Source organism: Eschrichtius robustus, chromosome 15 (genome assembly GCF_028021215.1).
Source record: "Eschrichtius robustus isolate mEscRob2 chromosome 15, mEscRob2.pri, whole genome shotgun sequence".
In the NCBI taxonomy this organism is placed as follows: domain Eukaryota; kingdom Metazoa; phylum Chordata; class Mammalia; order Artiodactyla; family Eschrichtiidae; genus Eschrichtius; species Eschrichtius robustus.
In genome coordinates, this window is record NC_090838.1 from 89,814,461 (window position 1) to 89,828,986 (window position 14,526).

The 14,526-nt window shown below is 45.1% G+C and overlaps 2 protein-coding genes across 5 annotated transcripts in view; one reads left to right on the forward strand and one right to left on the reverse strand.

The window, feature by feature from the left end:
- The first annotated feature begins 2,810 nt into the window (after positions 1–2,810).
- On the forward strand, positions 2,811–8,239 carry RPL31 (ribosomal protein L31). Its single transcript, XM_068565099.1, has 5 exons — positions 2,811–2,888; positions 3,294–3,400; positions 6,536–6,661; positions 7,653–7,765; positions 8,114–8,239. The coding sequence occupies exons 2-5, from the start codon at positions 3,294–3,296 to the stop codon at positions 8,143–8,145; spliced, it is 378 nt and encodes a 125-aa protein (XP_068421200.1). The 5' UTR covers positions 2,811–2,888; the 3' UTR covers positions 8,146–8,239.
- A 699-nt stretch (positions 8,240–8,938) lies between these two features.
- The window catches only part of TBC1D8 (TBC1 domain family member 8), a 132,219-nt gene continuing 126,631 nt past the window's right edge, over positions 8,939–14,526 (reverse strand). For 3 of the 4 annotated variants that reach the window (XM_068565093.1, XM_068565092.1, XM_068565094.1), the window contains 3 exons: positions 11,889–11,978; positions 11,390–11,487; positions 8,939–10,032 (listed from right to left, as the gene is read on the reverse strand). In XM_068565093.1, the coding sequence (XP_068421194.1) occupies positions 9,568–10,032; positions 11,390–11,487; positions 11,889–11,978 (653 nt within the window). In that variant the 3' untranslated portion in view covers positions 8,939–9,567. Of the gene's footprint in view, positions 10,033–11,389; positions 11,488–11,888; positions 11,979–14,526 lie in introns of those variants that run through there. The other variant, XR_011076728.1, reaches the window with a different exon arrangement.

Here is a 14,526-nt window from a genome sequence, read left to right on the forward strand (position 1 = left end):
TACATCAAAAGGAGTTTTATTATTCACACAACTGCAGTATTCCTGAAAACAGGTAAGTCTAAATATTTTGCATACATTAGGATCATTTACTCTTTAAAGGAACCCTCTTTTTAAAACAAAAAGTCTGTGTGACACTGGATTACCTATTTTGTAATTTAACTGTTTTGTAAATTCAAAGGTTTACAGATCTGATTTTTCTGTAAAAGAATTTGTATTTTAATTGGCTGTCAGAATCTGCGCTTCTAAGTAGAACAACTTTTTTCATGGAAGCAGCATATTTGTTTTCCTAGGATTTTCTAGCTGAAAGCCGTTAGAAAAGGGCGGAGTATGTCACGCTACTAATTTAATTTAGTATTGCTTAAACCTTACACATGTTCAGAGTCTGGATAAACCCAGAAAACTCTTATTGGGTGATATTTCTTTAAACCCACATAACATCAGGGGAAGTTTAATCCCTTAGCTTTTGATTCATTTAATTTTGCTCATTAAAAAACTGTTTTGCAATCCTGTTCTGTTTCGAGAAAAGCCATGACCTTTCTATTTGGAAAACCATAAAGTCTTGGCTCATGAGAAGTGACTGAAATGTGAACTCTGGAATACACCGAGTTTTAGAATATTTTAAACTAACTCCATTAAAATGTAGTATCTTCTGTCTCTAATGGCAACTAATGTCCATTAAATTAATTTAAAATTTTTGTTTATACAGGCAACACGGTGAATTGATCAACTATGAGATCATTCTAAGTCATGACGTGCTGGACTCTTGCCAAAATTATCTGGTAAAATGTGGGTGTTGGGTAGAAAATTGCTTCAATTTCTCTCTTCACTTTATGGGAAGCCTGAAGGTTTTAAAGTCATCCCTTAATAACCTAGACAAATAACTAATTTGGATCCTCTGGAGACATGACATATGTGGCTTTTTGGACACAGACGTATGAACTTCATACAATGCCTATGTGTGATAGTACAAACGATAGCATACTTCTGTAAGCATAACATGGTTGACTAACTAGCTGAAATATACGGCGTTATGGTATCTGTGAAGCAGCTTTATTCTTCCGGGTGAAAAAAGCTCATGAGAAAGAAAAAAAAATTTCCTTCAGGATTATTCCCTAACCAGCCAACGTCCAGTTATGGGAGAAGCAGGGTAACCCATCAGCACATTCACTGAAATAATACAGGCCTTAAAATATAAACTCCAATGTTGGGTTACCACTTTATACACACTTAAAAGGTCCTGAATTTAATTCAGTATGTGACTCAACTTCCTTTAAAACCATCTGCCTCTCCCAAAGTCCCCACCTCTTTCAGTGGAGCCATGACCCCACCCATCGACATGAACTGAAAAACTTTATCCGCCATGCTGGTAAATTCATTTCTGTCAGAGGGGATTTTGTACGTGGAAAGATAGTCACCACTAACTGTAAGTCATTTAATGTCCAACTGACTAATCTTATAAATTTATCGATTAGCATTCTTTTAACCATTAAATAGTCAACATTTCCCTTATTAATCACATACTACATAAACAACAAATGAGTCAATATTTAGGAATTTACCCCCAAAATTTCCCCAATTATGAAAAGAGATTACAAATAACCCTTGTAAGAATTAAAATCTCAAGTCTGATACAGAAGCTTTCTTAAAAGTTCTAAAAGGATCCACAAAATATAACTATATATATATAAATGTATCTTTACATCAAAACTGGTTGCAAAATGTGAATATCACAGATTTAACGTGTTTTGTATTTTACTCCACGCTCATTCTCACACCTTCTCAGCGCTCCAGTTTTAACATACCGTTCTAGGGTTTCAATAACTCACCCAGTACAATTTTTACACCTCCCTAGGTTTAAGGATCTTATCATGCCCTCGCCCCCTCCAAAAGAGAATGCAATTTCTGATCAGCAGACTGAAGGTCCAGAGTTGTGAACCCGTGGGTTTGGCCTGGGGACCCGGGACTTGGCTCTGTAGTCTGTCAACTCACACCCGACCTCCTGGCGTCAGGTTCCTCCCTTTTCATTCTCAAGGTACGTATCTTACATCAGGTGTTGGATAAAAGTGCTGCTTCTATTGCTATTATTGGGCCATTTTGTTGTGATAGAGCGAAAAACAGGTATCTCTTTAAGGTCATGAAATCACATTGATTTCTCCAATATAATAGATTGTATATAGTATTTTACTCTCCCTTTCTAAGGTGATTTTGTCAACTACTAACAGTCTCCTAAATTGACATTTCATATAGTCAGTTACAAACTGGCGATTTTGATTTCGAAACACTTCTTGTGCAAGCCTCTGCTCTGCCCCGCTCCTCGCCCCTAGCCCAGGTCCCGCTGCGGCTAATCGCGGCCTCCCCACCCAACCAACCCCGACAGGCTCCCCGGTCCGGGCAGCGAGGACGCCCTTCTCGCGAGCCCGCTCTGCCCGACCGGAGCCCCTCCAGGGCGGCAGCCGCGTCGGTCATCTCCGGGCCTCCAGCCGGGAACACAGGGTCAGGCAACGCTGGCCGAATCACTGAGCGAGTGGGAAAAAGACAAGAGGGACTTCCCTCTCCGCCCTGCTCTCCTCCACCTGGGGACCAAGGTCCGGTTTCCTCTGAAGAGTTAGACCGGAGGCGCAAGTCCCTCCCACACTCGTTCGCGCGCAAGAGGCGGGGACGCGCGGCAGGAAGCCGGGCGCAGAGAGCGCGACGCTCCAGGTCCCGCGCCCGAGGCCCGCTCGCTTTTCCCTCCCGGCGCGCGCCGCTTACATCACAGCCTCGCCTCTTCCCTCCTCTCGCCCGCCCCCTCCACCCGCCTCCAGGTGACCCGGAAGTTGTACTTGCGACCCTGCTTTCCTTCTCCCACAATCCCTCCGGGTCTTCCTTTCTAACCCCGGCCGGGCGAGGTGAGTATGGGTGCTGGGTGCCGGCTGCAGGAATCCGGCGGCATCCTCGCCCCGGATTGTGCCGACTAGGACAGCGGGCTCTCTCCTGAGCCGGCCCGGGGTCCCGCGTTCCGAGGGCACGGGAATCTGCGCTGCATTTAAGGACTACCGGAGACTGGGAGAGAGTGGCCAAGCTTAGGGGAACCCGGGCCGCAGGGGTTTCCGGGGCGGGGGCACCTAAGGGGCTCGGATGCTTGGGCCGCGCGGGGGGGGGGGCTGCCGGCCGGCTTGGCTTTGCCCAGACCTGGGGCTTCAGGGGCCTGGCCGGACCCGCTCCGAGGGCGGCTGCGTGAGGCCGGGCCGGGAGGGAGGACTTGGCTTGGGTTTGTCCCACTCGCTCTGAGCCTCCTTGTCGCCTGGGCTTAGATGGCTCCCGCAAAGAAGGGCGGCGAGAAGAAGAAGGGCCGGTCCGCCATCAACGAGGTGGTGACCAGAGAATACACCATCAACATTCACAAGCGCATCCATGGAGTGTGAGTACCCCTGCGGTCGTCGATGCCTTGCTGATGGCGGCTCCCGAGACGGCGGTCTGGTTGTCCCTGGGGGCAGTCTAGCCGTCTGGAGGCTGTGTGGTCTAGAAATTACGCATTTCTTCAAAAGCTCGTCTGTATTCCGTGGGCCCTGTTTAAGGCTTACAGGGGTTAAAGCGTAATGCTCAGAGGTTAATACCTAGGCAGATCAGGTTTCTGGGAGAGCCAACTTGGAGAAATACGGTAATGATAAAATCATTTCACTCCTTGCTTTGCAGTTACACCTTGGCAGGCCTGAAGGGTGAAAGATGTGTATACGAGGGGAAGCAAACTTTGTCGATGTGTCTAGGCCTTAGTAAAGGTAACCAGTTAACTAAAGCTGTGCCCGGCCCAGAATACGAACACTCCGATGGGCTTCCTTTAGTTCTCTGACCTCCACAGATGCGTAGTAACGTCGGTAAAGCTGTAATGCCGGAAGTGCAGCTGCTGGAGGGACCAGAAAAGAGCGTATCGGTGGGGTTATAGGGCAGCGTTTGTGCAGGCGACACCTGGAGGTTGTGGATTTGTGATGTACAAGAATATTGGGAATGATTTCGAACGTGCTGGTTCTCGGTTTTCGTCTCTGGGGTTTGGTTTTTTTCTGTTCTTAAGCTTAGTGAGCCTTCCCCTTTTCTCTGCACATGGTGCTTACTAGTGATAAGGGAGACCAAATCTCTTCTTGAATACTGTTATTTGGGGTATTTTTGATGGCAAGTGTTGCGCTGCAAAATACTCTATTCAGGCACCAGTCCGTGGAGCAGAATTCCTTGCGCCTGCTTGGGCAGTCTCGGATCTGGACAGCCGATTTTGTGAGGGATTTAAATGTGCAGCAGCGTCCGCGTTGGGCCTGGCATTTCCGGGCAGGTGTTGACCATGTGTGAGCCAAGGAGTGTCGTGTACGTGGGGTCTCTGGAGGCTTTGGGGTCAAAAGTCCAGTGCCTTCTTTGTGCATAGATGCTGCTTGTAATCACGTTCTCTTCCCCTCACCCCTTAATTTGGGGGGCGTGCGTATATTCATTTGGGGAGCATATTAGGCACTTACTGTGTCTTGGGCTCTGGATTCAACAGGGGACCAAAGAGCCTACCTTCCTAGTTTACTTAATAGGGGAAGTTAGATAAGCATCCAGATATAAAATGGTGAAGAGTACCAGGTGGAAAGTAAGTGACAAGGTGAAAGGGGTGGTGTTTTAAAGGCCACACAGTTAAGGGGACATTAGCAGAGTGGGTGTGAGCCATTGCGGGTGGGCAAGTTTTTCAGGCATTTTGTGCTTTGTTACAAAAGCCCTAAGTGAAGACCTTCACGGTCCTGAAACCTTTGGTCATACTTGATGGGCAGCGATTGACAGTTCTTTGTTCGTTCTTCATTTTACTTCCGAAGATTCCACAGTCTTGTGTTTTTCGTGCCTCTGCAGCTGCCGCCCTCCCCCATCTGGTCTGTTGCTCCCCACAAGCCATCCTCTTAATGTTGAGTCCCGGGCTCAGCCCCTCTCGAACTGTGCTTGGTAATAGCAACTAGCTTTAGGGTCTCGTGTATCCAACTGCTATTAACCTGTATACTTGGGTGTTTAAATGAGTATCTCAAAAATTTTACGTGGCCCCAAACCAAACTCCTAGTGTCCATCTCCACCCCTGACCTTCTCATTTCCCTGTGGCCTTCCCGGTTTCAGTTTGCTGGCAAGGGAGTGTGCCTTCTCGGCTCTGCCTTCCCCGGTCTGACTGCACTGGTCCCACCGCCGTTCTCTTGATGGCTGCAGTTAGCGGCTCCTGCTCCTGGTTCCCTCTTCCACCCCCCAAACACCCAGCTGTTCTCAAGGCCTCCATTGGCTTCCTGTCTTACTCAGATGAGAAGCCAGAGTTCTTGCTATGATTCCACATGGGTTGGCCACTTACTTTCCTAATCAAAGCAGGCAAGTACCTGATTCAAGCTCGCAGTTTGGTTTTAGGTTTACCTTTTTTCCCCCCGCCGTAATGCTTTTTCTATTAGGTAGATAAATAGTTGCCCTCATCATCTTTGGTCTGGACTTCAGTGTCTCAGTGGCCATCTTACTTAAACCTGCAGCCCCCTTCCTTCCCTAATGCTCCCTCTTTTCCCTGGTTTATTTTTCTCTGTAGCACTTGATACCATCTGACATACTCCATGTGTCAACTACAAAAGCTACGTGGAAAACGGGCTGTTGTCTGTTAAACCTACTGCTGTTCTCTCTAGTGCCTTTTATTTCTAGGTGGTTAAATATTTAAGTGAACGAAGCGAGCTTGCTTGATGGATTCAAGGAGGCTGGTGAGGGGTAGAGCAAAGGGAGCAAGGGGGACATGGTAACTGACACGGCTCCTTCTGACATTCACAGTTCTTGGGGCGGGGGAGGACACCTCTTTACGCTTCCGTCTCTGCCCCACTTGGAATAACCTTTGCTTATCCAGATGCTTGACCATTTCAGCCGGTAGTAAAGTTTGGCTTTTTCACGTTTTGTATTTAACTGAAAGCATGAAATCCAAAGGAATTTATGTATCCTCATCTAAACAACAGGTTAATGGTGCCTAACACATGCCAAGAAATCCGTAGCATTAACTGTTGCCCTCATTGTGTTTCTTGAGAGGGAATTGGTACATTTCAGGCCCCTGCTCTTTAAGCATAGACCAAGGGAATAATGACATTAAATAAAGTTAATAACATTAAATCCCATGTCTTAAGACGTGGCAAATGATAATATTTTGACCTGAGGACACGATATTTACTTCAGTGTTGTGTACTTTATGTTCAGGCTTATTCTAACATCATTCTTAGATTATATTCTCCCTGGCAGGTGGTATTAGATCTTGGGGGTGTTTTTGTTTTATCAGGAAAGGGTTGGCCAGTGCATATATTAGCATCTCTTAAGGATCTATACAGAGTCCTTGTTCTACATTATTGAAAGTAGATTGTGTGTCTTCAGTGTCCCAAGTATTATAGTAGTTGCTGGGCATTACATAGTGGTGGAGGAAAGAATCGTTCCTGCCCTGTTCAAGGTTTTAGATTTGTTTTATGAAAATAGGACATGGTATATTGTGTATTTCATTTAATTTTGTACTTAATTGATTTATTTACTTATGTTTGAATCTCAGGGGTTTCAAGAAGCGTGCCCCTCGGGCACTCAAAGAAATACGGAAATTTGCCATGAAGGAGATGGGAACTCCAGACGTACGCATTGACACCAGGCTCAACAAAGCTGTCTGGGCCAAAGGAATAAGGTACGCAAGCTGTCTGTGTTAGAAGATGAACTTTCACAGTTCCACTAGCTAATGCACATGGATGGAGGTATAAAGAAAATAACAGTGACTCAGAGAGTGGGGTAGTACCTGCAGGGAAGCCCTTTGAACTGAGCCCCGAATGACGCAGGAGCCAGCAGTGTGAGGGTCAGGTAAGAGCATCACGCAAAGCGAGGACAAACCACGTGACTCGGGGACAGGGGTCGGTGAAGGTGGAGCAGATTGTATGACTTCAGAGCAGTGAGGCTGGAGAGTTAGGCGGGGGACAGATCTTGTAGGTGGTGGCACAGAGTTTGGATTTCTGTCTGGACATACTGGGAAGCCACTGGAGCCAAGTTGCTGGGGGAGGGGGGCGTTTTGGTTGTCAGTAGTGGGGGGTGGTCACGGGCCAAAGATTCTGCTAAACATTATACAGCGCACAGGCAGGCCACCCACATACACACAAAAGCAAGTATCCAGCCCAAGTATCAGTAGTGCCGAGGTTAAGACCTGCTTATAAGCAGAGGGGTGGTTTTGCTGTGGAGGACGGTGGAAGGTGCCAGGTGGAAGTGGGACCGGCCACGGGGCGTGGAGCTGGCGGGGGCTAGGTGATGTGTGAGACGAGTGGGGGCCCGGGGGGGGGGGGTCTGCGTCCATCTGGGTCGTGTCTTAACGTTGGAGTCCGATGCGATGACAGGGACCTGAGATTCAGCCCTGCAGTAGGCTGGCACGGGTGCCTGTGAGCTCCCTTGAGATAGGGGAGGAGTGGTGTCACATGAGCCGAGAGAAGGTTCAGGACACTTGTCCTTGGATCAGTAGAAGGAGGGGGTGCAGTCGCCTGCGATGCTGCTGAGAGGTTGGCTGAGGCGGGGAACTGAACGTGCAGCAGTTGCACGTGCTCAGCGTAGCCTGCGGTCAGTGCTGCTCCCGCGCGGCAGTGGTGGCTGCCTACTGAGACTGGTACGTCCTGACACCAGCGTCTTCTGTTCTTCAGGAATGTCCCATACCGTATCCGTGTGCGGTTGTCCAGAAAACGGAATGAAGATGAAGATTCACCAAACAAGCTCTATACGTTGGTTACCTATGTACCTGTCACCACTTTCAAAAGTAAGTTCTGCTTCATCCCACAGAGCTGTTTAGATTTTTTTTAAGTCCTCAGCCTTTTTATAACCTGAATTCATTTGTTCAACAAATATTGTGCACCTATATCCCTGGCATCCTTCCAGCAGGGACATAAGTTAGTTACAGGCATAATCGGTAAACCTTTTTTAAATTGTGTCACGGTGTGGGAAAATGCAAAACGATAACAGAATAGGTCTGTTATCTGGGTTGTGAAAGGTCACGTGGAATAGTAACATTCACCTAAACCCTTGAAGAAAAGGTCCTTGGAGTGTGACAGGATGGGATGGGGTGTGTGGGTGTGGAAGGTGACCGGCTGTCTGTCTTCTTTTGCAGACCTACAGACAGTTAACGTGGATGAGAACTAACGGCTGATTGTCCAATAAAGTTATAGAGCTGCCTCCGCATCTTGATTTTCCTTTTCTAGTTGCAGGTAAAATAAACAGGCTTGTCTATTTTAAAGCAGTTCCCAGTTACAGGAGCATTTGGAGAGTGTTTCCTAACTACTGTGCCTGGGCCCCTTCTCCCCATTCCCTGGAGTTTCTGACTATTTGCACAGGGCCTAGGCAGGTGTTCTAAGGTGGTTTTGGAATGCATCCTGGCTTGGTGATGGCTGTTCAGGTGGTTGGGACATCACTGGGGGTATGATGTTAGTGCTTTTACATGTGCGTTTTGTGAATTCTAAGATAACATTTTTCCAGACACTGGCATGTAGAACTTAATTGCCATTTGTCACGTTTTAACATGCTAAAATGGTACACTTTTGATATTCTTAGATTTCATGGAGTATGTACAGTTCCTTTTTAGCTCACTTACTTGTGGTGGCCCCATGAGGTGCTTTTAGTCCTGGTTTACATGGAGTTAAAAGCTCAGGGGTAACCTTTCTTAAAAGGTTGCTAACAAAGTCTGCTAAATTCAGCCTGAAAGCAAGGTGTTGCAGGGATCATATTTCATCAGTGCTTGCACCACTGATACGAATTAAATGCCAGAAAGAGGTCCCCTTTTGAAGCCCTGGTGATGACAGTAGTGGGGTTGGGGGCTACCTGCGGTGTAGTGTACTATCCGCCGTGAACATGGTGGGGTAGAGGAATCTCCAGGTTATCCATTCGCTGGCACAGTACAGACCTCAGACACTGAAATAAGATATAAACACAGACCAAGTCAATACAAAAATTTCTTATTAAAAAAACTTGGAGGCCAACATTGAAAGCGTGGTTTGTACACATTTTTTGGAAGGACACAAAGTGAATACAACAAATACATTAAAACGGTTTCAATTACCAGCACTGAAACGAAATTAGTGCAAAAAAGCCAAATACAATTGCACAGATAGTGGCTCTTAAATCTTGAAAGTGAACTTGATTCTCAATCCCTCCCATGTGAAGGGAAGGGTGAGTGCTTGGGCTTTTCTCCTCTCTGGGTTAGTATCATACATTTGACTTTCTTATATTCCATCTGAGAACAAAATGCTAGCATCACAGCAGAGGTGCCCTTTACAGCAAATCTGGTAACAAACAGCGAAGTTGCAAGTCATAGCATCAAGGGAACTGATGTGAGACACTCTAGCACTGACAGTGTCCAACTGAATTCTCTTAAAGAATAAATAGAAACGCTGGAGGGTTGCATCAGTTCCCCCGGCCACAGCTGTGGCTGTCAGGTTGCTTATCCAGATGCCCAGCTTGTAAAGTGTACTCACAATGAACTAGACAAACCTAGATTTTTGGGCTGACAGCCCACAAACCTGGACCGTGCTTTGGTATGGAGACTGGTCTCAGCCAACCGCTGTCCTGCTACGGGCTACTCAGCTTGAGTTCAGGCTGCGACTGGCGGCTCATTTCACAAGTTTTGAGGCTGTACTGATTGATCTTGGCATTTTCAAGTTTGGGTTTAATGTCCAGTGGCTTTTCAAAAAAGTTGACTAGTGACTGTTCAGTCAGAAGTGAAGCTAAAATATGTTCAAGGGAGACGGTCCAGTCCCCTTGTGCTGCCTCTTCAGGAAATACCTGGGACTCTCGGGGACTCTTCCCATTGTGGGTGTCGGCAAAAACCGAGTCCTGCTCGGGAGAAGGAGCTGAAGCCTGCGGCTCCTCCCCACCTTCCTGGGAGCAGCTTCCGGAGCTGCTGCCTCGCTGCCCCACTTCCCCGATCTGCAGCAGCAAAGTGGTTACTGTGGCGATGGCTTGATACAAATCATTTTCTTCTGGATCTTCATGGAACATACTATACAGTGTTTTACAGAACTGGATAAATTCTCTCTGGAATTGAGAAAAAAGAAGTCTGCATGTGGCAGCATAACAAGAATAGAAGCATATCGTGGGCTTTTTTCAAACTTAATACCTAGTTCTTTGGAAAAAACCACATAGTACTTTTTGAAGCAGAAAATAGGAGGTATTCTCTGCCCTTCCACTCTGAAGACACACCATTAATAGTCCAGGGGATTTCAGCACACATGTAGACGTGTGCTGTCTATACAGAAGTGTTAGACCCTTTAACCCAGCAAGACAACTAATGTATTCAAAGGCTGTGCACAGAGATTTGTTTATAAGGATGTTTAGGCTAGGGCTTATTACAGCAAAAGGTGGGAAACAGCCTAAGTGTTAAGATTGAATGAGATTATGAGTTGGTAATCTGGTGGGAATGCCAAGCAGCAACTAAAGGCCATTAAATGAAGTAGAACAGTGATGCCTGATGTTATGTCAAGCTACACACGTACTCGTGCCCAAACTGCGAATCTTTACGTCGTGTGATAGAGGTGCCTCAGGTGGAACTTAGCTGCACAGTTACTCCAGGAATAGGAAAAAGGTTGAGCTACTAATTTAGTATTTAATGACTTGGGAGAAACATCCATGATTGTTAGCTGAGGTATGACTGACAGACAACACTGAGATTTAACTGACTTTATATCCAAAGAGTAGAATATTTGAAAGCAACTCAACAGAGTTGAGCGACACTTCTTTGTTTTGTGAAAACAAAACAAAAAAAACCTGCTAAAGGGATTTAAGTCCTATAATAAAGGGACATTTTCAACTTGAAGCCTTATCAGGACAGTATAATATGTCGTCAGTGATTTTCAAGAAACTGGAAAGAGTACACTATTACATGAAGAATGCTGTATACACGATCCCCCAAATAGCTTCCATTGCTCTAGGGAATAAATCTGCATCACAACCTGGGTAAATGAATTTGATATTAAAACTTCAGGGACTTTCCTGGTGGTCCAGTGCAGGAGGTCCCTGAAGAGACTCCACGCTCCCAATGCAGGGGGCCCAGGTTCGATCCCTGATCAGGGAACTAGATCCCACGTGCCACAACGAAGATCCCGCGTGGAGCCAATTTTTTTTTTTTTTTAATTCTCTTATTTAAAACTCTTCAAAGAATAAAATGTGTAGCAGCCTTCTGAAGAGCTCTGAATATTTGGACAGCTGAACGGATCACAATTTAAATATTTCCCATTTAAACATCACAATGTTCAGCTCCCAGAAGTTACAAGATCTTTCTTTGATTATAGCTTTGGAGGTAATGGGGGAGGGGGTGCAGCTGAATTAAAAAGCCCACCTCTGAACCAGTCACTTGGCAAAATGGTGAATTCTCTGCACAGAATATAGTCCATACCTGGCTCATTTTGGGCAACTCCTTCTCAGTTTTGTCTTTCTCTTTGGCTAAATCTTTAATCATCTGCTTCAGCTGTTTCTGATAATCAACTGTATCACCTTGAGACAAAGGAAACACAATATATACTTTAGTCTAAGTAAATTCCATGAAAGCAAAAGGAAAATAGGTAGAAAAGAATGGTGAGGGGATGAGGAATTCCACTAAGCAAATTCCGTATACAAACTGAAAAGCAGAGATCAGAAGTCTGTTTTACAAAAAGTGGCCACAAATAGACGATGGTAGCCGAGTGACCTCTTGCTACAAGAGGAGCCCTGAAAGATGAAGAGTAAAGTGGTCGTGGCATTTGGAAGGTTTCTGGCCTCTGAAAGCAGTGGTCTCAGTGTTAACTCCCAGGCGGGAGGGAATAGATTAGTCTGCTTCTAAGAAGAGCCCTGAAATCCATTGCCCTTAATGATTGCAGTGGTGTGCCTGACGGAAGATAATGAAAAGAGGTATGTACCATTGGACTTGCCAAAAACCAGGGGTCTTGATGTCGACAACAGAGGATTCTTCAATGGTGACTGGCTGTCTCGGTCATTTTCAGTGAGCGCTTTTTAAAAAATAAAATTTTTAAAAAATTAAATTGAAGAAATTACTGTGTCTTAACCAAAACTGAAAGAGTAATTTAGCTTTTTAGGTAAGAAAACTGAAGGTGAAGCTAGGAGCCCCCAGCCTGATGGCTGCAGGGTCTTCCCAGGGTCTGTGAACCCTGTGTGCTTCAAGAAAACATCACACACCAGTAATGCCTTTTCCCAGGTATCTGTAGATGTAATGATATACAGATTCACAGGACATTGCTGATACTGACCTAGAAAAGTGTATGTTTGGTAAAATCCCATTTTGTCAAACTAAAATATAAGTATGTATAATACATGCACACATACGGAATACTAGAAATAAATACACTTAGATTTCTGGATGGTGAATTAACAAGTAATTGCTTTAAACTGAGGGTATTTTTTTTTTCAGTAATTAGTACATACTGCTATACTTAAATAACTTCTAACAAAAATTGAAAAAAGCTTAACTGAAAGCATGTTACCCATTACGAGTGTTCTTGAAATACACAAAAATACAGTTACATCAGAACCCTCACACACTGCTGGTGGGAATATAAAATGGCATAGCCATTTTGGAAAACAGTCTGGCAGAGCCTCAAAAAGTTAAATCATAAAGTTGCCATTTTTACCCAGAAATTCCACTCCTAGGTATATATCAAAGGGAAGTGAAAACATACATCCACTCAGAACCTGTACACAAATGTTCACAGCAGTTCCAAAGAGCCAAAAAAGTGAAAACAAACCCAAATGTTCATCAAGTGATGAATGAATAAATTGGGGGATGCCCACTGGAGTATCACTTCAGCTGTAATAAAAGGAGTAAGGGGCTTCCGTGGTGGCGCAGTTGTTAAGAATCCACCTGCCAATGCAGGGGACGCGGGTTCAAGCCCTGGTCCGGGAAGATCCCACATGCTGCGGAGCAACTAAGCCCATGTGCCACAACTACTGAGCCTGCGCTCTAGAGCCTGTGAGCCACAACTACTGAAGCCCACGCACCTATAGCCTGTGCTCTGCAACAAGAGAAGCCACCGCAATGAGAAGCCGGCGCTCCGCAACGAAGAGTAACCCCCGCTCGCTGCAACTAGAGAAAGCCCGTGCGCAGCAACAAAGACCCAATACGGCAAAAAATAAATAAAATTTAAAAAAATAAATAAAAGGAGTAAGCACCGACATGCCACACCACGGGCGAGCCCTGAAGACATACTGAGAGAAAGCAGTGAGACACAAAAGGGCACATACGGCATGACTTCATACGGTATGAAAAGTCCAGAATAGGCATATCTACAGACAGAAGGCAGGGGCGGGAAATGTGTGGATTGGGGACAACAGCTAAAGGGCACAGGCTTGCTTTTTGGTGTGGTGAAAATGTTCTAAAATTGTGATGGTGGTTGCATAACTGGATATACTAAAAACCATTAGACTGTACACTTTAAGTGAGTGAAATGTGTGGTATGTGGATTATAGATCAGTAAAGCTGTTACCAAAATCATAAAAGGGATTGCAGATGAAGGATCCTCATTTTTAAAAGGTTGAAATTTAGCCATTCACTGAGAATAAATCAAAGGCAAAATTCTGTTGTGATCCAACAAATATCCACAAGATGGCACCAAAGCCTTGATTAATCTACCCTCCTTTCTACTTGGGAAGTAGGTTCCTGGGGTTTGGAAGGTGGGAGGCTGTTTGGGGTTGTTTCTTTTTTTCTGTTGGTCTTTTTTTTTTTTTTTTTTTTTTTTTATAACGAAGTTATTGAGTCATTTTTTTCCAACTTTACCCAAAACAAATTCTATGCAGCGGCACATGTGAGAATCCACTCAACTGAATAGGAAGAAAATTACAAACCCTGGATGGTACTTGGGGCAGTCACGATAGAAATGGCTTCCCAAGTAATAGCCGCTGGGATGTCTAGCGGATACTGGGTCCCTATCCTCAAAGAGCTCAGTGTATCAAACAGAAACGTGTACACAAGTCACTCTAAGAAGATGCTCTAACAGAAGAACCAAAACACACAAATATCATGGGAGCACAGAGAGGAACGATTAATTCAAGGGATGGGTGAGTGTCCAGAAAGGAGGCAGGTCAAGTGTCAACAGTGACAAGGAGCCAGAAAGGCCAGCCAACCTCTCTCCAGTCCCTGCACACAGAAAGCACCAGCATCTGGACTGGACACGGGACAGTGGAGGAGTCTTGGTGCTCACTGGAAAACACTCATGCTGCTATCTATTCCTATCAGAAATGTAAGATACAGTGCATAAGGAAAAACAGTAACCACTGAGTTTATACCACCTTTAAATGTACTTTCAACCTTTTAAAATGAGATATTTGAGGTTTTATAAATGTAACATTTTTACATTCCAATATATGTGTAATTCATAATTCAAGACTATAAATGGATTAAGAGACAGTTCTATTAAAGCTTTCACCGTGTCTCACTTCACATTCTGCACATGTTAAAACTGGATGGAGGATTTGTATTTGGTTATCTGAAGCTCCCGATCTCACATGTCTGTGCATGTCTGGGAAAGTACATCGCTTCAACAG

Coding starts and splice junctions, on each gene's coding strand:
- RPL31 (XM_068565099.1), top strand. CDS start 3,294: ATGGCTCCCGCAAAGAAGGGCGGCGAGAAGAAGAAGGGCCGGTCCGCC. Junction 3,401..6,535: donor CACAAGCGCATCCATGGAGT/GTGAGTACCCCT, acceptor TTTGAATCTCAG/GGGTTTCAAGAAGCGTGCCC. Junction 6,662..7,652: donor GTCTGGGCCAAAGGAATAAG/GTACGCAAGCTG, acceptor TCTGTTCTTCAG/GAATGTCCCATACCGTATCC.